The sequence below is a fragment of the Myotis myotis genome, unplaced genomic scaffold (genome assembly GCF_014108235.1).
Source record: "Myotis myotis isolate mMyoMyo1 unplaced genomic scaffold, mMyoMyo1.p scaffold_m19_p_2, whole genome shotgun sequence".
NCBI classification, from domain to species: Eukaryota; Metazoa; Chordata; class Mammalia; order Chiroptera; family Vespertilionidae; genus Myotis; species Myotis myotis.
The window spans coordinates 217,278,124-217,305,891 of record NW_023416324.1 but is presented as its reverse complement, the minus strand read 5'-3'; the positions used below and the strand labels follow the sequence as shown (position 1 = coordinate 217,305,891).

Sequence of the window (27,768 nt, the reverse complement as noted above, 5' to 3'; positions counted from 1 at the left end):
GTTCTCTTAGTACAATTAGTTACAGACCTTTCTGTGTGCAGAGGAGGTGGGACCGAAGAGCAGAAGAAACCTGGATTGGAGTGAGGTTTTTTCCCCCAACAGACTCTATTTCTTTATTTTTTAGGAGAGTGATAGATTTACATAAAAGGTGGGGATGTAGGAGAGAGAGTTCTCACATCCTCTGCATCGAATTCCCGTTATTAGCATCTTTACATGAGTGTGGGCCTCTGTTAAAATCAGTAAACCAACCCTAACCGGTTTGGCTCAGTGGATAGAGCATCGGCCTGTGAACTCAAGGGTCCCAGGTTCCATTCCGGTCAAGGGCATGTACCTTGGTTGCGGGCACATAGGGAGTGTGCAGGAGGCAGCTGATCAATATTTCTCTCTCATCGATGTTTCTAACTATCTCTCTCCCTTTCTCTCTGTAAAAAATCAATAAAATCTATTAAAAATTTTTTTAAAAAATCAGTAAACCAACACGCACACACTGTTCTGAAGTGACATCCATCTTCATTCGCCGGCCTCCGTGTTTATAATGTCCTGTGTCCGTTGCGAGATCCCATTAGAAACGCGTGACGAGTGTTCATCGCGGCCACTGGGCTCCTCGCGGCCACCGCAGCTTCCCCGAGTTTCTTTGTGTCTGTGGCCCTCGCAGAGCCGCAGGGTCGGCCGGGATTCTGGAGGACGCCAGGCCAGCAGTGCCCGGCGTTTTCTCGTGACTAGAGGGGGAATCTGGATCTTGGGAGGGAAACCAATGGGCAAGGTGCCCCTCACAGCACGACTCACCCCTGCGGATGCTGGCCTCCCTCCCCTTCCCTTCTGCCCGGACAGCTGCCTCTTCTCTCCCACTTGGGTACGGAATTATTTCTCCATCTGGTCGACCATTTTTCTATATCAGTATGGATTTGTGGATACTTTGATTTACAGTTCATATATATATTTATATTTCAAAGAGGAAGGGAGAGAGACAGAGAAACATCCATGATGAGAGAGAATCATGGACCAGCTGCCTCCTGCACGCCTCCTACTGGGGATGGAGCCTGCAACCCAGGCCTGGGCCCTGACTGGGAATTGAACCCTGACCTCCTGGTTCTTAGGTTGACCCCCAACCACTGAGCAACCCGGCCGTAGGTTTACTGCTAACAATGTTATTGCTCCGACGTCTCCCGTGCGGCGTCGGCAGGGCTTGGCGGCTGGGTCCCTGTAACTCCCCCTTTGCCAGACCTTCCTTCCTTCCCGGACACCGGAGACGCTCCGGGGCCGTCCTCATGCTCCTGCATCAGCCCCAGATTGTCCCCGTTTCTCTCGGCACCCAGGTGCGGGGAGGGGGCCCTCTGCCACCGCGGCGTCTCCAGCCCCCTCAGCTGACACACCCAGGAAGTTAATGTGTCGAGTAACCCACTTGGGGGTGAGCTGTCATCCGTCACATAAAATAGATGCGTTGCCTTAACACAGCCGAGACGTGTGAACTTGCTTAGTGCAACAAATAGTCCATTTTAATTTTCCTCTTTAAGGAAAACAGTGGGTGGATGTGAACCGTCGTCTCCAGATGGATCACCGAAGGCAGAAAGAACAGTGAATCTCCGTATTTCTATTAACTAAGAACAGACACACACGAGGCTGCTTTAAAGTCAGTGTTTGAGTTCCTCCCGAAACATGATTCAGTAGAAATCTAAGGAGCGCGGACAGGCCCCTGTGCTGTTTCATTTTGTGTTTTGCTTCCCTGTCAGGATGACGGTAAACCGCTCATTCATCAAAACACGGGAGACGGGCGACGCCTCAGGTGCATTTAGTCCGTCAACCAGCACCGAATAGGAGGCTAAAGAACTTAGAGAGCCAGCCCAGCCAGGTAGCTCAGTAGTTAAGTGTCAACCTCTGAACCAGGAGGCCACGATTCGATTCCCGGTCAGGGCCTATGGGGGGCGTGCAGGAGGCAGTCGATTCCCAGTGGGGGGCGTGCAGGAGGCAGCCAATCAACGATTCTCTCTCATCATTGATGTTTCTCTACCTCCCTCTCCCTTCCTCTCTGAAATCAATAAAAATACATTTTAAAAACAGAATTTAGAGTCAAAGGCCGTGTTTGCGGGATTGTCTCTTGCGCTTGCGTTTCCAGGTGGTTGGCTGTGGCCCTTAGGCGTTTACTCTCCCTGCAGTCAATGCCATTGCGTCTTCATTCCACCTTGTAACTCGTCTTACCGTGTATTTAATAAATGTGTGAACGGCACCATACAAAAGTACATGCTTTCGGGACCACATGAAAATAGAGCCGTCTGCACAGCAAAAGAAACCGTCAACAAACGAAGAGAGCCCACTCCATGGGAGCACATATTTGGCAAAGATACATCTGATAAAGAGCTAATATCCAAAATACATAAGGAACTCATACAACTTAACAGAAGGAAGACAGACAATCCAATAAAAAAAATGGGCAAAGGACCTAAATAGACACCTTTCCAAAGAGGACATACAGATGGCCAAGGGACATATGAAAACATGCTCAAAGTCCCTGACCATCCAAGAGATGCAAATTAAAACGACAATGAGGTATCACCTCACACCTGTCAGAATGGCTGCCATCAACAAATCAACCAACAACAAGTGCTGGCGAGGGTGCGGAGAAAAAGGAACCCCCATGCACTGCTGGTGGGAATGCAGACTGGTGCAGTCACTGTGAAGAACAGTATGGAGCTTCCTCAAAAAATTAAATATGAAACTGCCATTTGACCCAGTGATCCCACTTCTAGGAATATATCCCAAGAAACCCGAAGCACCAATCAGAAAGAATGTGTGCACCCCTATGTTCATAGCAGCACAATTTACAATAGCTACGATCTGGACACAGCCCAAGCGCCCTTCAGTAGATGAGTGGATAAGAAGGCTGTGGTACATTCACACCATGGAATACTAGGCAGCAGTAAAAGAGAAGGACCTCTTACCCTTTGAGACAGCACGGAGGGGCCTGGAGAGCATCATGCTGAGTGAAATAAGCCAGTCAGAGAAAGGCAAGTATCACAGGATCTCACTTATATGTGGAATCTAATGAACAAAATAAACTGATGAACGGAGTGGATCCAGAGACATGGAAGCATGGAACAGAGTGCAGAATCTCAGAGGGAAGGTGGGGAGGGTGGCTGGGTGGGAGGTGATCAACCAAAGACCTTGTGTGCATGTGTGCACGACCCACGGACACAGACAGGGGGGTGGTGAGGGCCTGTGGGGGGGCTGGAGGGGGTCAATGGGGAGAATAAGGGGACATATGTAATACTTTCCACAATAAAGAATTATTTTAAAAAGTATATGCTTTAGAAAACACCTTATTTAATAAGAACAAAAAGAGAAAGGAGTGAAATATGGTCCAACTGACTTGGGAAAGATATTCCCAATTTTTAAATTTTCTTAGTTCACAAATAACATAAATACAAAATCAAATATTTTTGTCTCTTCACTGGCTTTGTTTTCCCCTCCAGGATAAACCATTTTTCCAATAAACTTGTTATCACTAATATTATAGTGCTGGTGTGATAAGACGATAGGTTTTTGCAATTCGGTTTGACAACTTCATCTCGGGACCATGAACTTACGGGGTTTATGCAACTGGCATGCGTCCCCTTTAACTGAAATCCTTCCATTTCTCTATGAACATTTATCATCGAAAAAAATCAGATATGCATTTAAAAAAATAAATGAGTAGGTTGAACGTTTAAGCATAGGTAGACCTTTAACTTTCTACAAAATATATTCCTGGAAAATACACTACACATCTAATCTAGTTTCCCCTTTAAAACAATGTTAACACGTACGGCTAGGGGAGGGGAAGGCACCAGGAACATGCCTCCGCCAGGTCGCCAGCTGGTGAAAATGATAACTTTCGGACAGGCCGTGCGGTTTGGGGAAGGTTTCCTGCCTCGTGGAGAACATGAGCACATGGGAACAGGGACGTCTACTCTTGGAGCTTTTTATGCGAAAGCTCTGGCGGGGAGGGAGGGCAGGGCCTGATGGGGCTGAGGAAGCCGTCGGATGCGGCCACGTGCGTTCTCACCCGAGTGTGGAAATTCCCACGGTTCTACAGGCCAGTGTATCCTCAGCGTGTTCCCAGGGGCGGGAGTCCGGGGGACATTCATCGCTGTGATTCCAGTTAGAGTCCTCTGAGCATCCAACGTCGGGAGATAATGGATCAAACCAGCAACTGCCAACCTTTCTCACCTCGTGGCACATAAGCTAATGACTGATTGTGTGTGTGTGTGTGTGTGTGTGTGTGAGAGAGAGAGAGAGAGAGAGAGAGAGAGAGACAGAGAGAGATATTGAGAGAAAGCGACAGAGAGAGACAGATATTGAGAGAGAGCACACCAAAAAATGTGATTTTTCCCCACAATCTAATTAAAAAGTCGGCATAATTTTGACTCATTCGCACCAGTCGGCTATGGCTGTGCTGCCTGTGGTCATTTGCTGACCGGACCATCTCGGGGAGGAGAGGCCGGCGCCCTGACTAAATGGTCAGGTGTTGCACGTTTTCACAATTCTTGTGGCCACGGGTTGGAAGTTACTGGATTAAACAAAAGAAACTGGTTCGTTTACTGAGAATGACAAGAGCCTTTAACGTACAAACTTGCCTCACGAGACTCTGGGGGAAAACATCGCCCTCACTGGCTTGAGCCGAAAAACAAACTCTTCGAAAGCATGACACTCCTTCCTGCTCATTAACAGAGAGAGAGAGAGAGAGGGAGGTGCCTCCGTAGGCTCTACACGGGCCATGCGTTCCACAGAAGCTCTCACAGTTCCTCCTGCATTGCTTCTTCTACAGCTAACACCTCTCTCTCTCTCTCTCTCTCTCTCTCTCTCTCTCTCTCTCTCTCACACACACACACACACACACACACACACACACAACACAGTGATCATCTCAAGGTCAGTCCATTAGAAAAGGCAGAACGCTGATTCCCACCGACGTACAGCTCCCCATCTTGCTCGCTTCCAGTCAAAACAACTTTGGAAAACGTGTTGACACCGACGACCTTGTCTGTATTAGACAGTAATCACAGCCCAGCGACCGGAGAGGCCTCACCACCAGCTCCACCCTCTCCATGCTGCCCCCCCTCCCCCCCCGCCCCCGTCCCAGCCTTCCTGGCAGATGGACAAACTGGTTAACAACAGCATGTCTGCGGCAGCCCCTCCACGACCGCCTTCCTTTAGCCTCGTCTCAGAGACACTGTCGCGTCCAAAGCTCGTATCCACCGCCCTGGGTGCCGATTGCCTAACAGGTGCTCCAGCGCAGCCACACGCACTGTACCTGTGAGCTACCCCGCGTGACTGACAGCAGCAGCTCCTTCCTCCTACCTGTGACTCCAGCCTCGTGCAAACACGAGTCCACACACAACACAGCCCAGGCTCACGCCAGGAGACGGAACGAGGGACGGGCGCAGCTACCTTCAGGTTCCAGCATTTCCGCTCACTCAGCCCTTGAACTTGGGCAAAGCCACTCAGGTGTGGGCTTCGCAATGAAAAGGGGGATCGAAACCGGCAGGAAAAGTAGCAGCCGCTCTGATGTGTGGGTGCGGGAACCTGGTCTTACAGCTCACAGGGTGCATCAGGCCTGCGGCGTAGCTGTTCTAGAAAAAGCTGAATTATGCAGATAAAGCAACGAGGCAAGAAGCCTGTCACTTGGAGAAAAATGCTAGCACCAGCCAGGCACTCGGCCCCTTTCATCCAGCTGCCGGCTTCGCTCCGGATTTTCAACGGCCCGTGGAGTGACGGCCAAGACGCCGTCTCGGGATGAGCGCACTCGGGCCAAACTCGTCTGTTCAGACCGAGGCTGGAAGCCGGGACCACCTGCGACCTCCACGCCCGAGGGGCTTGGGCTATTCTACGCCGACCACGCGGTGATGGGAGGAATCAGCAGCAGAAGATGAGCTAAAACCCCCTGAGAGTGATATTTGGAGTAAAAAAATAAGAAGTGTCAGCCCTGGCCGGTTTGGCTCGTCAGCCTGTGGACCGAAGGGTCCCGGGTTCAATTCCGGTCAAGGGCAGGTATCTCGGTTGCAGGCTCCTCCCAGCCTGGGGCCCTGGTCGGGGCTCGTGCAGGAGGCGACCAATCGATGTGTTTCTCTCACATCGATGTTTCTCTCTGTCTTTCCCTCTCTCCCACTCTCCCTAAAATCAATGGGAAAATATCCTCAGGTGAGGATTAAAAATAAACAAACCAATAAATACACAAATACATAACTAGGAAGTGCCTGCGTGGAAGGCCGGGTGAAGAGTTTTGGGAGGAACATAGACGGTCAGTCGGCGGAAGGGAAACCGCAGGGAGGGGCCGGTGTGTGTGTCATCGCCTGCCCTGTGTGCGGTCTTCGTCTGCACGTGTGTGTGGTGTGGCTCCTGGCAGGCGAACCAGGCCTTGGCACAGGTTTGCAGAGTGAAGAACCAACATTAAGATGATGAAAGGATTCGGCGATTAAAGCAAAACTATAGGCAGACGTGTAGTAAACATGCCTTGGAACGTGGGGGGTCCTTAGGGTTAAATATTCAAAAATGACGCTACAGACAACTTGGTAACTGACGTGAAAGACCTCGGCCTCCCTCAGGGAAATAAAGGCCTCTGGGTAACTACATTGCCCTTTATCCTCCCACGACGCGTAAATTCCCACCGCGTTTCTCTGTATACGCTGTGTTGGCTTACACAGTGGCCACGTATTTATTTATTGTTTTGGTTGCAAATACAAAAATTAGGTCATTGGGTCCTCCCCGGCAACTCACAAAAGCAGAGGCGATCGCTGCTGGCTCACAGAAGAAGAGACTGGGCTCAGAAATACTAAATGCCTTAGGAAGACACCACCTCACCTGCTACGTCCCCGTCCAGAGAGAAAACGTCAGTAGTTTTTAAAAAGTAAAAACAAAACGACAACGAAGCAAGTTGACTCTTGAACAATGCGGGCGGTGACGGACGACGACCCCCGGTGGGTTACGCACAATGACCACCGCGCACTGAAAATCCACGTACACCTTCCGACTCCCCGAAAACTCAGCTGCCCCTGAGCATCCGCCCAGGACTCTCCCAGGCCCCCCACAGAGACCCAAACCCAGGCAGGCCCAAGTCCCTTACGTGAGACGGTGTAAGTCAATGCAGACGGCCTGTCCTCGCATCCAGGGACTCCCCGCTGCGGATTAGAACCAGTGTCGGTGTTTACCGATAACTATCTGAGTAAGCGGCCCGTGCAGTTTAACCCGTGCTGTTCAAGGGATAACGTGGCCGATTTACTCCTGTTCTGTGCAAAGCCGCCTCACAGTCCATTGCACGTACTCTCACCAATTGTCCGGGTGCAATTGTCTTAGTCAATGTTTCAGGCGCAAAGCACAGGCCTGGTCTACGAGACACGTGTCTGGTAAGTCTGAGAGATGGACGCAAACCTCTGCTTTCTGACAACAAATCGCGGCTGACAGCTGCCTACCCACCACTCAGCTCTCAAGTCTCTGCAGCGACAGCACCGCTGTGGCTGTGCGGTTGGAGATGACGCAGGAACAGCACCCTGTAGACAGGCCTCTCTGCTGCTGCTGCTGTTAGAAGCATGGCATATCTGCCCCAGGAATTGCGTACGCACGTGGAATTGTTCTTCTTTTCCCCAGTGATGGCGGGGGGCAAAGGTCCCCCAGACCTGCTCTGCCAGGTACAGGCTGTGTGGCCATGAGGAGGATGCCTGTGACTGTGAGACGCAGTTGTGTGTGTGTGTGTGTGTGTGTGTGTGTGTGTGTGTGTGAGACATTACTGGTTGTTCACATGCACTGGGGTAGCCGGCGTGACAGGAATGACCTCGGCATCCTGTAGACAGGAGGGGCCGTATCTCTCCTCCGTGCAGCTGCTGGGGACCCTTTGGGGTGTGGGAGTCACCTTAGCGCACCCCCCACCCACAGACCCTCTTCAGGCGCCGACTCTGTAAGACGATGAACTTGAGCAGACCCGCAGCGTCCGAGTGGGCGCCACGGCTGCACACACTCAGGGCCTCCCTGTGCTCAGGGCGCGCGAACTTGGTCTTAGCGTTAGCACCTTCCTCACTGTCCCCAGCAGCCGCAGTGTAAGCGACACCCTGGCGAGCAAAGCAGATGAGCAATCACCGGCCCGGGCACTGGGGTGCCTCCCTGCAGAAGTGCTGGGCGAAGTGCCCGCCCCCGCCCGCCTGCACCTCAGGGACCTTCTGCAAAATGCTCACAGGAGCCATCAGGAGCCCCGGTCGGCTGGTTGGTTGGTCGTTTGTTGGAAAGAGAAGGAGAGAGAAGAGATGATAAAGATGCAGGGATCCTTCTCTTTCCTTCCCTACACACACACACACACACACACACACACACACACACACACCCCACATGCTTGGTTCCCCATCTCATGTCATATTCCGTGTTTGGTGTTGGACTTAACTGACGGAACACACTGTAGAGAGGCAGGCCTCCCTCCACTAGCGCTGGTTTCCATGGCGCTGAGATGCCATGAAAAGTGAGCCTGGTCCTAGGTGTGCGGGCGGGGTGCCCGCCAGGCCAGGCCCTCGTGCTTTGTGCCTCCGGCTCTCGCTGAAAAGGCCGTCTCGTCATCTCTAGCGTCTGCTGTAAGGCTCTTCCCACTTTGAAAACCGTGTCTGCGTGGATGGGTGTGAGGCCTGGAGCCTGGCCAAGCATCACATCTGAGAGCAGACACATCCTGAACCATTTCTCCACCCTCGGGGATCCCTTTAGACCTGGGGTGTGGGGGAGGGAAAGCCACCTTAAGCTCCCTGTGCAGGGAGGGCTGGAGGCACCACTCCACCGCCCATCCACGGTGAAGGCTGTCAGCTATGAGTGGAGCTTCTTTTCCCTTTTCCCTTTGTAAACGGAATACATCGGGACTCTCTTAAAAGGCTGTCGGAATTACCCAATTGCTGAGTTACCCAATCGTCTGAGTTCCCCATCAAACGCACATTATCGCGATCCATAGCCTAGGAAAGGCGTCTGTAGGGGCGTCTGTGTCGGGATCTTTCTTTCCCTGAGAAAACACACTTCATGGCAGTCACCTGTTTGTAAGAACCTGGCGTGTTCGTTCCGTTAGGAGGACCAGGCCTGAATGTTTGCACCGAGGTTTGCTCATGGCCGGTCAGACCTGGGAAAGTTACTGAGAAGCCTCAGCCGCTTGGGGGCTGGCTGAGCAGAGGCGCTCCGGCAGGTCCAGCACCTTCCCTGGGCCCTGGCACATCCCCTGGGGTCCCGGGAGGCGTGGGGCTGGGAGCTGCCCGGTGGGGGGTGGAGCTGGAGAGGCTGGAGACTGGGGTTCGCACTCCCTGTGGCTCCATCTCTGAGAGCACAGGCGGCAGGAGGAGGAGGAGGATGAACAGACTCAGGGAAGAGGCAGGTTTGGTTTGGAGGAACCTCATGGGAGGGAAGAGCTTTCTCAGCCCAAACAGCTTCCCCGGCACCCTCAGGGCGGCTGCCAACCAGACCTGGGTCTGTCCCTACATGTGGGTGCCCGGTGCCCACACCTGCCCAATGCCCACACCTGCCCAGTGCCCACACCTGCCCAGTGCCCACACCAGCCCAATGCCCACACCTGCCCAGTGCCCACACCTTCCCAATGCCCACACCTTCCCAATGCCCACACCTGCCCAATGCCCACACCTTCCCAATGCCCACACCTGCCCAATGCCCACACCTTCCCCATGCCCACACCTTCCCAATGCCCACACCTGCCCAGTGCCCACACCTGCCTGGTGCTCACACCTTCCCAATGCCCACACCTGCCTGGTGCCCACACCTTCCCAATGCCCACACCTTCCCAATGCCCACACCTGCTTGGTGCTCACACCTTCCCAATGCCCACACCTGCCTGGTGCCCACACCTTCCCAATGCCCACACCTGCCCAATGCCCACACCTGCCGCTCCCTGTCTTCCCTGTGTCCCCCCTTTCTACTCCCTCCCCACCCCTCCCTCCACCCCAAGGGAAGTCCAGACCCAGCAGGTCCCCCCATTCCGACCATCAGCTCAGCCACAGGACAGACTGGGGAGCACAGCCGGCACTTGGTGCTGGTGCCTCGGACCCCCTCCGAGTCCGGGGCCCTCAGCCGGAGGGGAGGGCGCCTCAGCCTGTGCTGCTGGGGAAGCTCCGGCTCCGGGACGCCCTGCGGGAGGAAACTTGGAGGGCGGCGGGCAGAGTGTGGGAACCCCAGACCCCTGTGGGCCCCTCTTCTACCCAGATCGGGGCGCCTGCGGACCAGACCCGCGGACCAGACCCGTGGCCAGCGACCAGGGCTACGCACGGGACCAGGGTGGGGGCGCGGTGAGGGGGGAGCGGCGATGCAGGCAAAGCGCGGGGAGAGCTTTCTCCCCGCCCCGCCCCGCCCCGCCCCGCCCCGGGCTGCAGCCAAGACCCCCTGGCGGAGCGGGGAGCCCTGCAACCCCCCCAACCCCCCCACCCCCCGCACCCGGAGCCCCGGGGAAAGCCCGTCACCCCGTCACCGGTGCCCGGCGGCGGGGAGCGCGGAGCGGGGACGCGCGGCTCCCCCTTCCCACCCGCGGGCGCTGCCCCCTCCCGCCCCCCGCCCCCCGGCCCCCGGCCCCCGGCCCCCCGGCCCCCGGCCCCACTCACCGATGCGCAGCGCCTGTGGGGCCGCCGGCGGGAGCAGCGCGCACAGGACACACAGCAGCGCGCGGCCGGGGTCCCCGGTCCGGAGCCCGGGCTGCCGGGGGGCCACGCGGCGCCCCATCTTCCCAGCCGCTCGGCTCACGCGCGACGCGCAGCGGGGCCGGGGCCGCCTCATGCTCCGGGGGCTCCGAGGCTCGGCGTCTGCGCCCCGCGCTGCCCGCGGTCGGAGCGGGAGCCCGCGCGTGGGGAGCGGGGACGCGGGGGGCGCGGGCGCCCGGCTCTGGCCTCCGCGCTAGCCCATCGCCTTGCACCCCGACTTCGGTCCCCGGCCGGCGGGTTGGCGCCCCCCGCTGCCCAGCGCAGAGCCGGAGCCCAGATCCGGGGGAAAGTTGCCGCCTGTGCGCTGGGCAGCGGGTCTCCCGTGGGTCCGGCGGCTGCACGCGGAGGGGCTGGGGGTGAGGAGGCGCGGGGCGCCCCAGCAGGTAGTGGGGTCCCAGCCGCTGGGCTCCCCGCCCCGCCTTCCCGCCCGCAGTGACCCCCGCACTCAGGCGTGCACAGCCTCCTGCACCCCGGCGTCCTGAGCCCCAACTTGGAGCTGCTTTTATGGGAAACTCGCGAGCGGCGAGGGGCGGGGCTCCCGGGTGACGTCCCCGCGCCCGTGGGGTCCTGGGCGCCTCCGACTGGGGGCCGCCCGCCCAGCGCTGGATGGAGCCCCGCCTGCTGGCGCCTCTGTTCCCAGCAGGGCGAGCGCCCGCCTCGCTGCCAGGATGAGCAGGCGGGGAACCGGTTCAGGCATCCGGGCACTCCCTCCATTCGGATCCGGACCAGGCAGGACCCGGCCCGGACCCCGCCCCCCCACCGAACCCCGGACCTGGACTGTTCCGGGACCCACGTGGCCGGACAGGCGCCCGGCCGCGCTCCTCCCCGCATTGCTCCGCTCCCTTCCCTCCTGCAGTCGCCAGGGACCGGCTATTTCTGAATGTAGGTTTGGAGGCTGTTCTCTGTCGAGGACAAGGACACTTCCCGGGGAATCGCCGCCTTTGATGTCCCGCTTAGTCTCTGGGAGCTCGGTGCCCAGATCCACTGACCTGCCCGCAGCCTCTGCACTGACGTCCAGGATTTCCCTAAGTAAGACTTGCAGGAGGACCGACATGAGTCAGTCCATCAGAAAAGCCAGAACATGTCCACACACACATGAGCCTAGAAGAGGAGACTGTTATAAAATAGGTCTGAGATGCAATTGTCCATCCATCCATCCATCCATCCATCCATCCAACCCATCCATCCAACTACCCAGGGTTGGACCAGACAGGGACTTTCCACTGACTTACTAGTGGGAAAATGCACCGTCCACCCTCCAAGGCAGGCGATAACCACAGTGATGGAGTCTCATCCATCCCCAGGTACCAGCTCATCCCCAGGTACCAGCTCATCTCCCAGTTATCAGCTCATCCCTCAGGTATGGCATCCAGTTCCAGATACTCTGGGGGAGAGCGGACAAAACAGGAAATCCACAGAGAAGAGGGTTGATCTGGATTTAGGGGTGCACCTTATGTAAGGGTTGAGGAGATCAAGAAGATTTAAGGGGCACATGTTGGTTATCTTTAGACATTTGAGGAGTTCTTGGGTTAAAAGAAAGTAGCCCAGCTTGTGTGGCTGTGTTTGAGCATGAACCAATGAACCAGGAGGTCATGGTTCAATTTCCTGTCAGGGCACATGCCCAGGATGGGGGGCTGATCCGCTGTAGGGGGTGTGCAGGAGGCAGCCGATTAATGATTCTCATCATTGATGTTTCTCTCTCTCCCTCTCCTGTCCTCTCTCTGAAATCAATAAAAACATATACATACACACACACACACACACACACACTCTAGAGGCCCGGTGCACAAATTTGTGCACCAGTGGGGTCCCTCAGTCTGGCCTGTGGGATGGGGCTGAAACTGGCTCTCCGACATCCCCCGAGGGGTCCTGGGTTGCGAGAAGGTGCAGGCCAGGCTGAGGGACCCCACCGGTGCACAATCAGGGCTGGGGAGGGATGCGGGAGGTTGGTCAGCTGGGGAGGGACTGTGGGTGGGGGGTGCTCCAGGGCATATCCGGCTTGGCTGGCTCAGTCCTGATCAGCTGGACCCCAGCTGATCAGAGATTCTGCCCCCTGGTGGTCAGTGCATGTCATAGCGAGCAGTTGAGCGGCCTTAGCATATCATTAGCATATTATGCTTTGATTGGTTGAATGGCTGACCACTCAGCCAGACACTTAGCATATTACATTTTCATGCACTGGGTGGGGGGAGTGGGGTGTGTCTCTCAGCCCGGCCTGCACCCTCTCACAGTCTGGGAGCCCTCGGGGGATGTCTGACTGACGGCTTAGGCCCACTAGCCATCCATCGGACATCCTTAGTGCTGCCACGGAGGTGGGAGAGGCTCCCACCACTGCCACTGAGCTTGCCAGTTGTGTGCCTGGTTCAGGGCTCCCCCTGTGGGAGCACACTGACCACCAGGGGAAGCTCCTGCATTGAGCATCTGCCCCCTGGTGGTTCGTGTGTGTCATAGCAACCAGTTGTTCCGCCGTTTGGTCTATTTGCGTATTGCCCTTTTATTATAGGATATAAATATGAAAGTAGTCTTAGCCGTGTTAGTTAAATGAGAGGAAATAAGAAATGCTATATTCCATGGAAATTGGGGAAGAGTAATTTCACCTTATTTGGGGGGAGCATTTCCGAGTCAGGACAGTGTGAACAGGTATGACCTGCTGCAGAAAAGGGTGGACTCTCTGTGTATCTGTCCATTTATTCTGCGGTTTATTCCGTGAGTATGTGAGCGCCTGCTTTCTGGGAGACCCTGTACCCAGCCCTGCCCCCAGCAGGAATGTGGGTGCCATCATTGGAATGAGGGTGCCACCATCATGAAGCTCAGGTATTAAAGAAGTGTGATGAGTTTCCAAAAAAAACCCAAAAAAACCCCATAGCACTCTGGGTGAGAAGGAAAGAGGAATTTAACCTTGTTTAGGAGCTTGGGAAGGTCTCGATAAGGGGGCGAAACGTCAAACCTCAAAGAATGGCTAGTTCACAGGGGATTAGTAAGTATTTCTGAAAACGAGACTAAATATAAAACTTGTCAGAGGATTTATTTTTAAACCGAAAGATCTGGGTTAAGCCTATTCAGTTGTCCTTTTTTCCGTGATGCATCCAGGGCCCACGGATGGTAAACATCGTATGGCTGCACCTTGAGACCAGAGTCCAGAACTGGGTCAGCTCTTCAGCAAAGCGTGTTGGAGTCCTGGACTCACCTCGTTCTGGTGTGTAGCGTGGTTCATCGCTTTACCTCCCCGTGGCGGGGACGGGTGTGCGTGCCTCTATCCAGTTCCCTTCTCCAGGCGCTTGGAAGCGAGTCCCTTTTCAGTTTTGTGTAAACATGTGACCGCGTTTAGCCACCAAACTGTGAGTGGACGTGGGCGCCCATTTCTGGACGAAAAGCAGGGCAGTGCGAAGCTGTCGCGTGGCCTCAGGACCCTGTGCTGCCGGAGGGACCACGGAGGCCACACGTTCTGGACGGAAGGGGCGGGACCCGAGGCCCTTCTAGAAAGGAGTGGCTCTCAAACAACGAACTGGCGGCCAGGCAGCGACAAACCAGCTTTGTGTCCTTTCTTGTTTTTCTGATCCTCGCCCCAGAGGAGAGCACGGCCTGCAGACGGGAAGGGCCCGGGTCCGATTCCGGTCAACGGCAGGTACCTCAGTGGCAGTTCCCACCTGGGCTGGGGCCCTGGTCGGGGCGCCTGCAGGAGGCAACCAATCCTCGTGCTTCTCTCACATGGATGTTTCTCTCTGTCTCTCCCTGTCTCTTCCACTCGCCCTGAAAATCAATGGGAAAATGTCCTCGGGTGAGGATTAAAACATCCACAACAAAATAATGCGTGGCCACTTCAGACACTTCTCTGTGTCTTCTGTAAGGTGCTGCGGAGCTGCACAGGGAATGTGTTTCCTTGTTAAAATGCTTCCCTCCACTGCTCGTGTGCGGGGCTGGCCAGGCCGAGCTCCCCGCGAGTGGGCGGCGGCTGCTGCAATGAGTGTGTGCCTTTCACAAGAACTGTGTGTTGTGCATCTAGGCACCTCGTTATTTTATTTGCCCGAAGTGACTATGTTCACAGCACTCAGTTCACGTTTTCCATGAAAACGTGCCTCTTAAGAATAAAAAGGTCGGACAACATCATGCTGGCCTTTCTCCGTTCCCCAAGCTTAATCCTAAAGCGAGACGGTCGCAGGCAGCCTTGTGTCCGATGAGCGCTGGTGACCTCACTCAGGTGCGAATCCCTTTAAACTCGCCTAATTTTTAGATGATCAGATAAAGAGAAAAACACCTCAGGATAAAGTAAGGAACCCAAAGATTATAACTGAGCTCTCATGCGTGGTGAGGATGCGTGGGTCAGTCCTGGGACCCAAGTCAGTGGTCTGCAAACTGCCGCTTGGCAGACCGCGGCTCGCGAGCCACATGCGGCTCTTTGGCTCCTTGACTGTGGCTCTTTCACAAAATACCGACTTCTGCGCATGGGCCACGAAGTTTCAATCGCACTGTACGTGCGCGCCCACATGTGGTCTTTTGTGGAAGAGCCATAGTCAAGGGGCCAAAGAGCTGCATGTGGCTCGTGAGCCGCGGTTTGCCGACCATGGACCCAGGTGGTCTTAGCACCTTGTAGCTGGTTTAGGGTCAGTTTCTTCCTTTCTTGAATACATTTTAAGAAAATTTTTTATCCTCACCCAAGGATATTTTTCCCATTGATTTTTAGAGCGAGTGGAAGGGAGAAGGAGAGAGAGAGAGAGAAACACCAAGTGAGAGAGACACATCAATTGGTCACCTCCCACATGCCAGGAGCCTGCAACTGAGGTAGGTGCCCTTGATTGGAATCGAACCCGGGACCTTTCCGTCCGCAGGTCAACGATATATCTACTGAGCCAAACCTGCCAGGGCTTGGATACATGCTTTATCTACACCCCTTTCTGCTAAGTGATGTGGTGTGTTCCTAAGAGGTTAAACACCTGTAAGCCAAGAGGCCCCCAATTTTATCTTTTGCTCAGAACGTGTCTCTGAAGCCCAGACTCACGGAGCCAACGCTGTCTGCGGTGTCTGCCTCGACGTGTCAAACTCCCGATTCTGTGCCCATCGCTGCCCTGCCAGGACCTCTTCCAACCTCTGGTCTCCATGTGCCTGTCTCCTCCCATCCCGCCGTGAACAGGGGAGACATGCATCTTTCTCTTCTTCCCTCACTTCTTCTCCACGGCCAGTCGGTCTCCGTCCACGGCTGCTTCTACCTTCACCCCAGGCCTTCCGGCTGCTCCTCTACACCTCAGGGCGGAGGTGGTGGCTCAGCCTCAGTGCCTTTGGCTTCTGGGGCCAGAGAAGTGCCTGTGGGACCCTGGGCACCTTGTGGGGTGTTTGTGTAGCAACCTCCCTGGATCCGTCCACTAGATGGCGCCAGAGCCCCCTCCAGGGGCACCAGCCACAGGAGTCTGCGGGCACAGCCCGTCCTCAAGGACAGTCACCTGCCGGGCCCTGGCTCCCGCCCGCATCACCTCGAGCTCCCATCTGGCCTATGACGAGAGACTCTTCATGGTGCCCGTCTGGTCTTCCGCCTCTTTCCCTCCATCCCGCCGTCGGACCTAAATGAGCGGCCGTCAGTCCCCACTTGGCCCGCGTGCTGGCGATCATCTCTGAGGGCTGGGCTGGCCTCCTTCGCTACAAACTCAGTGACGGCAGAGGACGGGCCAGGAGCCTCGGCCCCAGTGAGCCTATGTCTGGCTCTGGGGGTGTGGGGTGGTGGAGGGGGGACTCGTAAGGGCCGTGGATGGGTCTCTCCTACGCCACGCAGCCTGCAGTTCATGGGGGCGTCTTTGTGAGATGGAGCCAAACGTGGAGCCCATTTCCCTTCGATTCCACTGAAAGCTCCCGCCTGGGCCGGCTCACATGTCCTGTCGCACGCGGACGTTGGTCCAGGGCGCTGTTCCGGGCAGAACTGGGCCAGAGTCTCGCCTCTGCGGCTTCCGATGTCAGCGACGTGCTGCTGGGGGCAGGGGTCGCTCCTCCCCTTCGTGTGGCAGCACATGGCCGCCGCCACCGGACACTCTCACGGGGGTGAAGGTGCTCATGGCGGCCATCTGCAGGAGCACACACAAGGCACCTGCACGGAGTCCTTGGGAGAAGCCCACTGTCTGTCCACCCATAGTTTGCATCCTCGTGTGACGCCTGCGCGTGTGGAGAAATCCCATCGGCGGGAAGGGCCGGCCGAGTTGGAGGTTGGCTGCTTCCAAACGCAGTGAGGCCCCCCCACCCCGAGAGTAAAGAGGGAATGTGGGGAGACCCGGTCCCAACCCTGACATGGCTGCACTCGCAGGCCCCGTGGGCCTCGGCCAGAGAGCGGGCACTGGGCTCATGTGTGACGGATGGGGCTGCTGTCCACGGCCCCTCCCAGCACAGGCGGCTCACGCCCCAGCTGGTTCTTTGCTTGTAAATAAGACAAGCGTGTCCTGAAGCTGGTGGACGTCCGTTATGTGCACATCACACACGCCAGGCGCTGTCCCGGGTGCTCTTACACATGTGAATGCACTTATCACCGACGGCGACCTGGGGCGGTGAGGGCTGCTCTTATGCAAATGAGGAAGCAACAAAGGAGAAAGCAGGGTCACATGACAGACTCGCATTTGAACTGAGTCTGGTTTTAGACTTTCTTTTAAAAAAATGTTTGTTTGTTTTTGTTGATTTCAGAGAGCAAGGGAGAGGGAGAGCGAGATAGAAACATCAATGATGAGAGAGAATCGCGGATCGGCTGCCTCCTGACACTTCCTACTGGGGATGGAGCCCACAACCCAGGCATGTGCCCTTGACCAGAATCGAACCCGGGACCCTTCAGTCCGCAGGCCGATGCTCTGGTCCCTGAGCCACACCAGCTAGGTCTAGAGCTTCCTTTTTAAAAAATTGATATACCATAAAAGGAACCATCTATATATATAAAAGCCTAAGCAACCGTTATGACCAAACAACTGGAATGACCGCTCGACCAGTGGCTATGACACGCCCTGACCATCAGGGGGCAGATGCTCAATGCAGCCAACCTCCCCCAGCCCCTCCCCCAGATGGCTGCCCCCCCCCCACACACACCCCCTGCAATTGGCCTCTATTGCTGGCCAGGCCGAGGGACCCCACCTGTGCACGAATTCATGCACCGAGCCTCTAATTTTAAAATAAACAGCTCAGTGGCGGTCAGTACATTTGCAATGTTACACCCATATATCGAGCTCATGGATTCAGTTCCTATGAGTTCAGGGGCTGCATGTGAGAGCCTGGAGGCCAGGGTGCCCCTAAGACATGACCCCGAAATCTCATCGCCAGAAGGGGGAGAGGCCCAGCTCGTAACAATGTGTTCAGTTTGCATAAGGCTGGCTTTTGCTCGGTGTTTTAATAATCACTGTTCTCAGCAGTCCCCTAAGTTGAAATCACTTGAGTTTGGAATGATTAAATGAGTGCGCAGGAACCTTAAGGACTGGTGTTCGGGAACAGGTAATTGCCTTTTAAAAGTTAAAATTGAAACTCGCGGCCATCACACCATTTTCATTTCTATTCAGCCCGCCCTCCCGTGGGGATTGCAGTTAATGTCTCCCTGAGATGACACACGGCACCTTCTTGTTAAATCTCAGAAATTCAGCCCCATTTCCAATGATTGCATCTGGTTCAATTTCCCTCTGCACCACCTCTTCCTGGACGCACGGTGTATTGTTTAAATGGCTTTTAAAAAAATTATTAAAGAAATGCACATTTTTATTTTATTTTACTTTACTTATTTTATTTTATTATTTCATTTTATTTCTGGGGAACTCCATCCCCGTTCCCACGGCGGCTGTCCGTTTGTTCCCACCAGCAGTGAATGAGGGTCTTTTGTCTCCACAGCCGATCCGATAGCTGCTGACTCCTGTCTCGTTGCCGGTAGCCATTCTGTTTTGGCCTCTCTCACCTGTGGGCCTCCCTCGGATGCAGTGATCCCTGAAGAAATGCATGGACTTGAAACGCTAGATAGCGCAGAGGACACACAGCCCAGCAACCCCCCAGCTCCTCCTCACAGCTCTGTGAGCTCCTCGGTGCAGCGTCCGCACCTGTGCTCCCCCGCGATGTCCATCAGTGGTCCTGTGGGCCAAGCCTCCGGTGGGGCTGTCACCCTGCCCAGCCCAGGAGACTTTTGCTCTCACATGCATCTATTGCTTCCATTTCTTCTCTTCTCAGCACAAAGCGTTTTTTAAAAATATATTTTTATTGATTTTGGAGAGGAACAGAGGGGGAGAGGGAGAGAAACATCCATGATGAGAGAGAATCGTGGGTCGGCTGCCTCCTGCACGCCCCCCTCTGGGGATGGAGCCCTCAACCTGGGCATTTGCTCGTGACCGGAATCGAACCCGGGACCCTTCAGTCTGCAGGCCGATGCTCCATCCACTGAGCCACACCCACCAGGCCACACGCTGAGGCTGTGGGCTCCACCACTGTTCCGGGTTCTGTTAGACTCTGTGGGTCTGTGTGAGCTCAGCGCATTTTCCTCCTGCTCTCTGTAGTTTCTGAATTTTTTAAAATTTTATTTGTTTTTTATTTATATTTTTTATTGCTGATAGAATTACAGATGTCTCCTCCTTTACTCACCTCCTCCCAGCCCCTACCCATCCCCCAGGTCTTCACCATCCTATTCCCCGTGTCCATGGGCTGTGCCTATCCATACTAATAATAGAGGAATATGCAAATTGACTGCGACTCTATCACAGTAACGACTGAACAGCAGGCTGCGTGGGGTGATTGGGGGGCAGTTGGGGGTGACCAGGCTGGCAGGCAGGTGAGCAGTTAGGAGCCAGTGGTCCTGGATTGTGAGAGGGATGTCTGGCTGACAGTCGGTCTTCCCCCGAGGAGTCCCAGATTGGAGAGGGTGCAGGCTGGGCTGAGGGACCCTCCGCCCCCACCCCATGCATGGATGTCATGCACCGGGCCTCTAGTAAGCATGTAAGTTCTTTGGTTTATCTCTTCTCACCCCCCCAACCCCACATCGAGGTGTGTCAGCCTGTGGTTTCTGAGTTTTTGTTGTGCTTTTCATTGGCTTGGTTTCCTTGTCTCTCCCACTTTCCATAGATTCCAACAGCCTTTGGATCTGAGGTCCATGGATTTGCTTGTGCCCCTTCCCATCCCTGGGGTCACCTTTGTGGACACCCCCATTCTTCTGCTCTTCCCACTGGGCTCTCTCTGCCTAAAACCCAGCTGTCAGTTGGACACTCCCTGGCTCTCTAGGCTATTCCTGGTTTTGTTTGTTTATTTGTGTTCTTAGGGGGACCTCAGGTGCCTGGGGTTAGCCAAATGGTCAGGTCTGAGGGCAGAGTCCCCAAGACTTCCCCCACTTCTCACCCACCACAAGTTTGGGGGACGCCCCAGACCACCCTGGAGTTGGCTGATTGCTGGGGGGACTCGCAGAGCTGCCTGAAGGCCAGGATGCTCAAGGTTAGAGTGACCGTAGGGCAGGAGGCGGGTGAAAGTCCGCAAACAAGCAACCACGGCGCAGACTCTGGGGGCCAGACCACGGCGTTGGTGGTTCGGGTGTCGCCGATGGAGAAACTGGCCTGAGCTCCATGCTCAGCGCCTTGGACTCTGTTACAGGGCCTGGTGGGCGGGTCACGCGGTCAAACTCACTCTCCAGTGATGCCACGTGACCCAGCCCCGCCATCAATGTTATGGCCACCCGTGACCCTCAGACTGTCCGGTGCACCAGTCCCAGGCTAAATGGACAGTCCTGTCCGCTGGGCCAGGGGCCGACCCAGAACCAGGCCCAGGCCGGGTCTCTCTGAGCAAAGCCCAGTCCTTCAGCACACGCGTGTGGCCCTCGCTTCTGCACACGCGTGGTCCTTGCTTTACAACTTTGCTTCCACAGAACAACTTCCAACAGGACCTCAGAGGTGACGAGAGGGCAGCCTGTCATGCGGCCGCCTCCCGAGTCCACACTGGCTTACTCAGGACAAATGTTATAAAGAACCGTGTGTGAGTTTAGGCCATAAAGATATTAAACGGAGGTTTCTTATGTGGGATTAGCCATTTGTGGGCCCTGAGATGACGAGGATGAAACCGCCCCATGTCACGGGCACAGGACATAGTCACGGAGGGTGTCACGTGGCTCCAAACGGCCTTGTATGTTGCCCTTCCTCCTGTGACCACACGCAGCGTCAGAACAGCGAGGGGGGCCTGCCCACGACAGAGCTGAGATCACGCTTCTGCAACACGGGATGCCAGGTGCCTCTTCCCGACGACCGGGGAACCGCAGCGTCCATGACTCATAGCCAGCTCCGTGCTCCCGTCACAGCCGCCACGGAAGCCACGGACGGGACAGGCGTGGCCCGGCCCCGAGGGAGGAATTTTGAAAACAAAATGTATAAAAATCTCACTTTGCCGCTTGGGAAAGCACATCTCGCCTTTTTAAAATAAGTGTTTCTGTTTCTTATTTTGGGGGAAATAACTCCTGTGCGTCATGGACCGAATCCAGGAGTTTTACAGGATTTTGTAAGCCTCGCCCCTCACCCCCCCCCACGCTCTCTCTGCAGGTACAGCCTCTCCCCACACTCTCAGCGAGCTCTTCGGCGTCTGTCTGTATTTCACAATAACACGCTGTGTTTTCAGTTTGTGTGTTGGGGTAGAATATGGGCCCCCAAGTATGTTATATTCTAAGCCCCACGAACTGGACGTGTGGTTAGCGTCAGGTCTTTGAAGGTAAGAGCTGGGATCACAGGCCTAATCTGCTGCTGGCAGAGAAGTGGAGCCACCTGGGCTGCCAGGCGAGCCCCATGCACTCACCTGCCTCACCTGCCGGGAAGGTGAAGAGGAGGCGGAGGGTCCGTGTGAGAGAGATGCATCCTGGGAGAGACTGCAGCCAGTGCTGGCCTGGGAGCTGGAGGAGCAGGGCAGCGTCCAGAAGCTAAAAAGGTGAGAACACGGATTTTCCCGGGAGAGAACGCAGGCCTCTGACCACCGGGAAAGGTGGGAGACATCTTTTTCTCTCTCCTAGGACTTGCAGAACAGAACACAGAGCTGCTCCCACCGGAAAAGGTAGGAACACAGACTTTCACCTGAACTTCCTGGTGAGAGGGAAGACCTGCTCGCACACCTCGGTCTTCGCTCATTTTGGACTTGGAGCTCCAGAACCGTAAGGTCCCAGATTTGTATTTCCTTCAGCTGCTAAGTGTGTGGTCCTTTGCTTCCCCAGCGAAGGGAAATTAAAGCAGAAATACGGGTGCAGCCAAGGTTCCCGTTAGGGCTCCGTCACACTGGGTTATAGTTAAAGCCCGTGTTTAGATCCTGCGGGCCTTTCATACTTTCCACTGGTGAACATACACTGTCTTGGACAAAGGCTAGTTTTGCCCGTCTAATGGGCGTGGCTTTGTTTGCTTTGGGTTTGAAACACGAGTGTCTTTCTGAGGAAGGTTCACTGGGAAGAACTTTTTGAGACGTGAGTGTGTGGCATGTCTTGGTGCTGTGCTCGAATCTGACAGGCGTTGAGCTGGGTATAGGATTCCGTGTTGGAAAAGGTGTCCATTTTCTCCTAGTTTTGGATGCAGGGCTCGGGTGGGTCCGGTCTGCGGCTTTTGTTGTCACCTGTCCGTCTCCTTTGCTTTAAACCTTTAAATGGAGGAGGACTGTGACGTGTATCCAGGTGTCAGGTAACATGAGTGAAAGGAATCGTATTGCCCTTTGCACCTGACTCGCCCTCTGGGTTTGCTAATCACTGGGGGGATTTTCCTGCGGCTTTTCCGCTGCATCTGAGGATGCAATGGGATCCCTTTTTGTCATTAAGTGACGGAAAAGCCAGCGGGTGCTCTGGCCATGGGCCGAGTCTGTGCTTTCTGGCCTCCTTCCCGGAGAAGGGGCCCAGTGACGTCAGGGGTGAGACAAGTGAATCCTGGGTTTTGCACGTTTTACCGTCTCGGGCTGTAACTTTTCTCTCGATGCTCCAACAGGTGACTGTACGGAGCTCATGATCTAGGGAAGGGAAGGTTAGGTGGCCGGTATGAAATTGATATGAAGCACCTTTCTCTGTGCCGTGTTACACTGCGGGCCAAGTCCATCAGCCACTCGTGTTTGCTCACGCTTGCGTGTGACAGGAACGTGGCGGCTGTTTCCGTGTTGACAGTTTTCCGATTGTACGCGGCGGCTTTCCTCCGTGGGAGCCGACAGCCCAGGGGTTGGACACAATACGCGATCCTGCTTGTGCGTGCGATTCCCCAGGCCCATCGGACACGCCCTTCGTTGGTTTGGAAACAATGAAATGAGCGAATGGTTGTTTTCCAGGGGTCAGGGGAAGAGGGTGATGGCCGGTCCTGGACGCCGAGGGCGGGGAGGGAGGAAGGCTGCCTGTGGATGGGCCCCTGGCTCTGGCCTCAGCTGTCGGGTGAATGGTCGTCACCCCGGGTCCTCGGCCTTTGGTGACCGGGGAGCAGGGGCCAGTGTTCCCTCAGATTCTTGTGTTTCTGTTTTTCTGTCGTCTCCATGCTGCATGTTTTCCGTTTGCATTTTGTGATAGAATATTGGCCCCCAAGTGTGTTATATTCTAAGCCCCACGAACTGGACGTGTGGTTAGCGTCAGGTCTTTGAAGGTAAGAGCTGGGATCACAGGCCTAATCTGCTGCTGGCAGAGAAGTGGAGCCACCTGGGCTGCCAGGTGAGCCCCCCGCACCCACCTGCTGGGAAGGTGAAGAGGAGGCGGAGGGTCCGTGTGAGAGAGATGCATCCTGGGAGAGACTGCAGCCAGTGCTGCCCTGGGCGCTGGAGGAGCAGGGCAGCGTCCAGAAGCTAAAAAGGTGAGAACATGGATTTTCCTGGGAGCCTCCGGGGGAGAACGCCGGCTGCCGCACGTGGAAAAGGTAGGCAACATTCTCTTTTTTGTTTTATATTTTGGGGGAATTTTCCTGTGGCGTTTCTGTTCCATCTGAGATGTGAAATGTGACACTTTTTAACGTTAAGTGACTATAAAGCCGGCGCCTGCTCGGGCCGTTGGCCGCCTCACCAGGTCTCGTCCTCTCCGTTAGCTGCTCAGTGATCAGACGTGTTCTAGTGACGTCCCTGCGACTGGGATGTGGGAACGAGGGGCTGGGTGGTACTTGAGTCGATGGCTGGGTGTGATCCCGTGATGTTGGGGGACGGGGGGTGGAGGGAGGAAATGGTGGGGGCCCCCGCGCTGTGAGAACAGGGGGCTGGGTGGTGCTTGAGTTGATGGCTGGTTGTGATCCCATGATGTTGGGGGACAGGGGGATGGAGGGAGGAGATGGAGGAGGCCCCACGCTGTCGGCAGCAGCTTCGCTGACCTGGGTTTGCCGAGGGAGGAGAACGGTGTGAGGGCTCCTGGTTTAGGGGACCCGCTGGGCATTGGGGCCCTTCACTGAAAGGGGACACAGAGGAAGGTTTGATGGTGAAGGTGATGATTTGGGCGTTTTCACTGGCGACGATCCTGAGGTCACGACCTCCCGCCAGCAGCACACACCTGGAGCCCGTCTCACCACGGGTCCTGGAAAGAATTCAAATCCCACGTGATTCTGAGAAGCTGTGTTGACTTTGTGGCTGTTTCAGTGGGAAGACAGGGGACTGGAACTGGGTCACACGTCATATGTTAACATTTAGGATCATCCTTGCCTCTAGCTCTGAATCTCAGCTCCTCATCACATTTTAACATCATTTCCTTTCTCTCCTTCCCTCTAACCATCCTCCTCCACTGGCCCGTGGAGAGGGCAGCCCCTCGGGGTCATGGTGAGGTCCCGGACCCGCCCCCCACATCCCACTCCATTCCTCAGCACCGCACACGCCTGGCACCCGCCTGGCTCTCTCCTCCATTCCTGTATGTGACGCTCGGCCACCTGGGACACGGCTGATGTGTTTATGACATAACTCGTGGCCCGGGCACGGACTCCTGCACAGCGAACAGAAGTCAATTAGAAGAAATACGTTAATATCGCTGTTCGTCCTTTCTCTATAATGGAAGTGTCAGAGGCGAAAGAAAATTAGTAAAGTGCATATGAAAGTAATATATAAATTGATTAATAAACAATAACAACGTGATATAACAACAAAGACATGATATAAAAACAATAAAAACATGTAATATGAAAACAACAGTGATGCAAACAATGACTGATAAAGTGATTAAACTTATTCTGACATCTCCCTGTACACCACATTGAGAGTGAAAACGCTTTCAGAGTGCTTGACTAATATCTCTTCTGATGAAGCATTTACAACTTTAACTTTAATGTCATGCACTCTTCAAACTCGAGAGAAAGCAACATAGAACTGACCATCTCTGTAAACGGGTTCAGGTAGGAATATGCCTACTCTGTCTAGAGTTTGTCCTTGCGATTTATTAATAGTCATCGCAAATGCTGGCATCACGGGAAACTGTCGTCGAATTAATTTAAATGGGAGGCCAGTGTCAGATGGGGACAAATCAATTCTTGGAATCAGAACAACCTCTCCCTCTGCAGATCCTGTTAATACTTCAGCTTCGATAATGTTAGGTCTCAATCTTTTGATAATAAATCTGATACCATGACAAAGACCCCATTTGCTATTAAGATTCCTCAATTGCATGATGATTGCACCCACTTTCAATTTTAATGTATGACACGGCATTCCCGAAGGAGTAATACTATTACGAAATTTGATGGGAGCTTTATATGTATCACACATGCGCGAGTCAACGTTTATTTTTAAATTGCCAGTGCGCGTCATATGTACCGGTTGGTTGGTCGGTCAGTTGGTTGGTCAGAAGGATGTACGATCAGTCACTTAACCTTTTATTTATATAAATTGCCAGACCTAGGTAGCATTCATATTAGGTGGAAAATACATATTTATTTAGTGAAAAAAGGAAGTATACTTAGGCATTAGCGAATTGTTTTTCAAACTACACTTTTTAATGAAACTTTGCTGGATTTTCCAGTTTGAAATAGTCTCTCCGTGTAGACTCCCCAACACACATCCACCCCTGGTTGTGAGCGTCCGCTCGTCACCAGCGAGGCCCCTGTCACTGATCTTGTGCGTGTCGTGTTCCTGCTCTGGTGTGGTGGTGTGTGCGCTGCCAACACCGAGCCTGTGGTTTGACTGTGCAACGTGTTCATCCGGCCGCATGGCTCAGGGGTGAGTGTTGACCTCTGAACCGGGAGGTCACGGTGGGATTCAGGTCAGGGATCCCCAGCGTGGGGCGTGCAAAAGGCCGCCGGTCCATGATTCTCTCTCATTGACGTTTCTTCTCTCTCTCCCTCTCCCTTCGTCTCTGAAGTCACTAAAAACATGTTTTTTAAAAAAGTGTTCACAGCACTTTGCAAGCACACGGAGGCCTGAACGGAGGAGCACGTGCCCAGGGCCGGGCTGTGTCTGTGCGTGGCCCTGGCCTGCGTCTTCTCTGTGAGAAACACTCCCGATCTGGCCGCCCATCTGGGCCGGGCACAGCGCTGCTTTGCTCGGGGACAGGCCTGTGCCTCTGGCTGGTCTGTGTCCTTTCACCCATGTCCTGCTCACGCATGTGGCTCGTGCTGATGCTTGCGACGCGTTCATTCACGAAGCCGTGCGGTCGCCGTCCCGCGGGCACCCACCCTGCCGCCTGCAGAACTCACCCTCAGACGCGACGTCGGGACCCACAGGGGCCACGCAGCCTGGCGACGGCGAGGAAGGGCCGGCAGAGGCCCCGAGGCCGCGGGGCCCCGGACGCTGCCGTTCGGGAACAGGTGTGAGGGTTCGTGTCTGTTCATAACGGATTTTTGAAGCGTTAGCACTTGGTTGCAGTGACACGGCCTCGGGGGGCGGCCAGCACAGGGCGGAGGCCGGAGCACGAATGTGTGTCTGATCTTATGTCCCCCCAGAAGGACGTGTGAGCCTTTATTAATCCTTCAGGAACGAAAACCTCCACCAGCTGTAACGTGCAGACCACCTCTGAGAATCGCACGGAAATGGCCGAACTGCCACAAACAGGCCTCCCCTAGTGAGAAGGGCAGCGGGCCTGTGGGCAGGCGGGACCTGCTGCAGTCAACACAGGGAATCAATACTTAACGAGACCCAGGCCACGTGTCCTGAGGAAAACACGGGGGGATCTTTTTGCTTCAGATGAGTCGATAATTTATGTTGATGTCTCCGAGTCTGTGCTAATTAAAACCGGGCGATACCCTGGGGCGGCGTCTGCGGCCCCCTGTCCCCCGCAGGTCTGGGCTCGGGGAGGGTGTTCCTGGCTGCCAGGTGGATCTCAGAAAACAGGACTTTCACCAGCTGGTGTGGCTCAGTGGTTGAGTGCCAACCTAGGAACCAGGAGGTCAGAGTTCGACTCCCGGTCAGGGCACAGGCCCGGGTTGCAGGTGCGATCCCCAGTGGGGGGTGTGCAGGAGGCAGCCGGTCCATGATGCTCTCTCATCGTTGATGTTTCTCTCTCTCTCCCTTCCTTTCAGACATCAATGGAAATATATGTAAAAACACACACAATCAGAAAAGACGTTCAGGTCTAACCTGGGTGGGAGCAGAAGCTCTAAGTGAGGGGAGAACCGGGTCGGGCGGGGCTCCCGGGTGCCAGCTCCGGCTCTGCGGCCCCTGCTGTCCGCCCGCGTGTGGGCATTTTATCAAGGGAGGAGGAGTGGGTGCCCAGGCCCTGACCCGCGAGGTGTGTGAGCCGCAGGTTGTGCGTCGCCGGGTCCCATGTCAGGCCCCACGGCTTTGCTCCTGCCAGTTGGGCATGAAGTGGGACTAAGGCTCCTCGTTAAGGAGAGAAAACTCGTCCGCGAGGTGTTCGCTTCGAGTCCGAAGGGGAAGGTGCCGTAAAGTAAACGCGCTGCCCTCGCGGGTGTGGCTCAGGGCACAGGGCATCCGCCTGCGGACGGAAGGCCCCGGGTTCAATTCCAGTCAAGGGCACATGTCCAGGTTGCGGGCTCCATCCCCAGCCAATCACGGATTCTCTCATCACAGATGTTTCTCTCTCTCTCTCCTGCTCCCTTCCTCTCTGAAATCAATAAAAATACATTAAAAAATAATAAAATAGCCCTGACCGGTGTGGCTCAGTGGATAGAGCGTCGGCCTGTGGACTGAAGGGTCCCAGGTTCGATTCCCGTCAAGGGCATATACCTTGGTTGCAGGCACATCCCCACTAGGGGGTGTG

The 27,768-nt window shown here is 55.1% G+C and overlaps 1 protein-coding gene across 1 annotated transcript in view; it reads right to left on the bottom strand.

Moving 5' to 3' along the window:
* Positions 1-11,118, bottom strand: part of GRIK1 (glutamate ionotropic receptor kainate type subunit 1) — a 119,971-nt gene extending 108,853 nt beyond the window's left edge. The window contains exon 1 of the mRNA XM_036352717.1: positions 10,593-11,118. Within this exon, the coding sequence (XP_036208610.1) occupies positions 10,593-10,764 (172 nt within the window). The 5' untranslated portion in view covers positions 10,765-11,118. The remainder of the gene's footprint in view (positions 1-10,592) is intronic.
* Between the last annotated feature and the right edge of the window lie 16,650 nt (positions 11,119-27,768).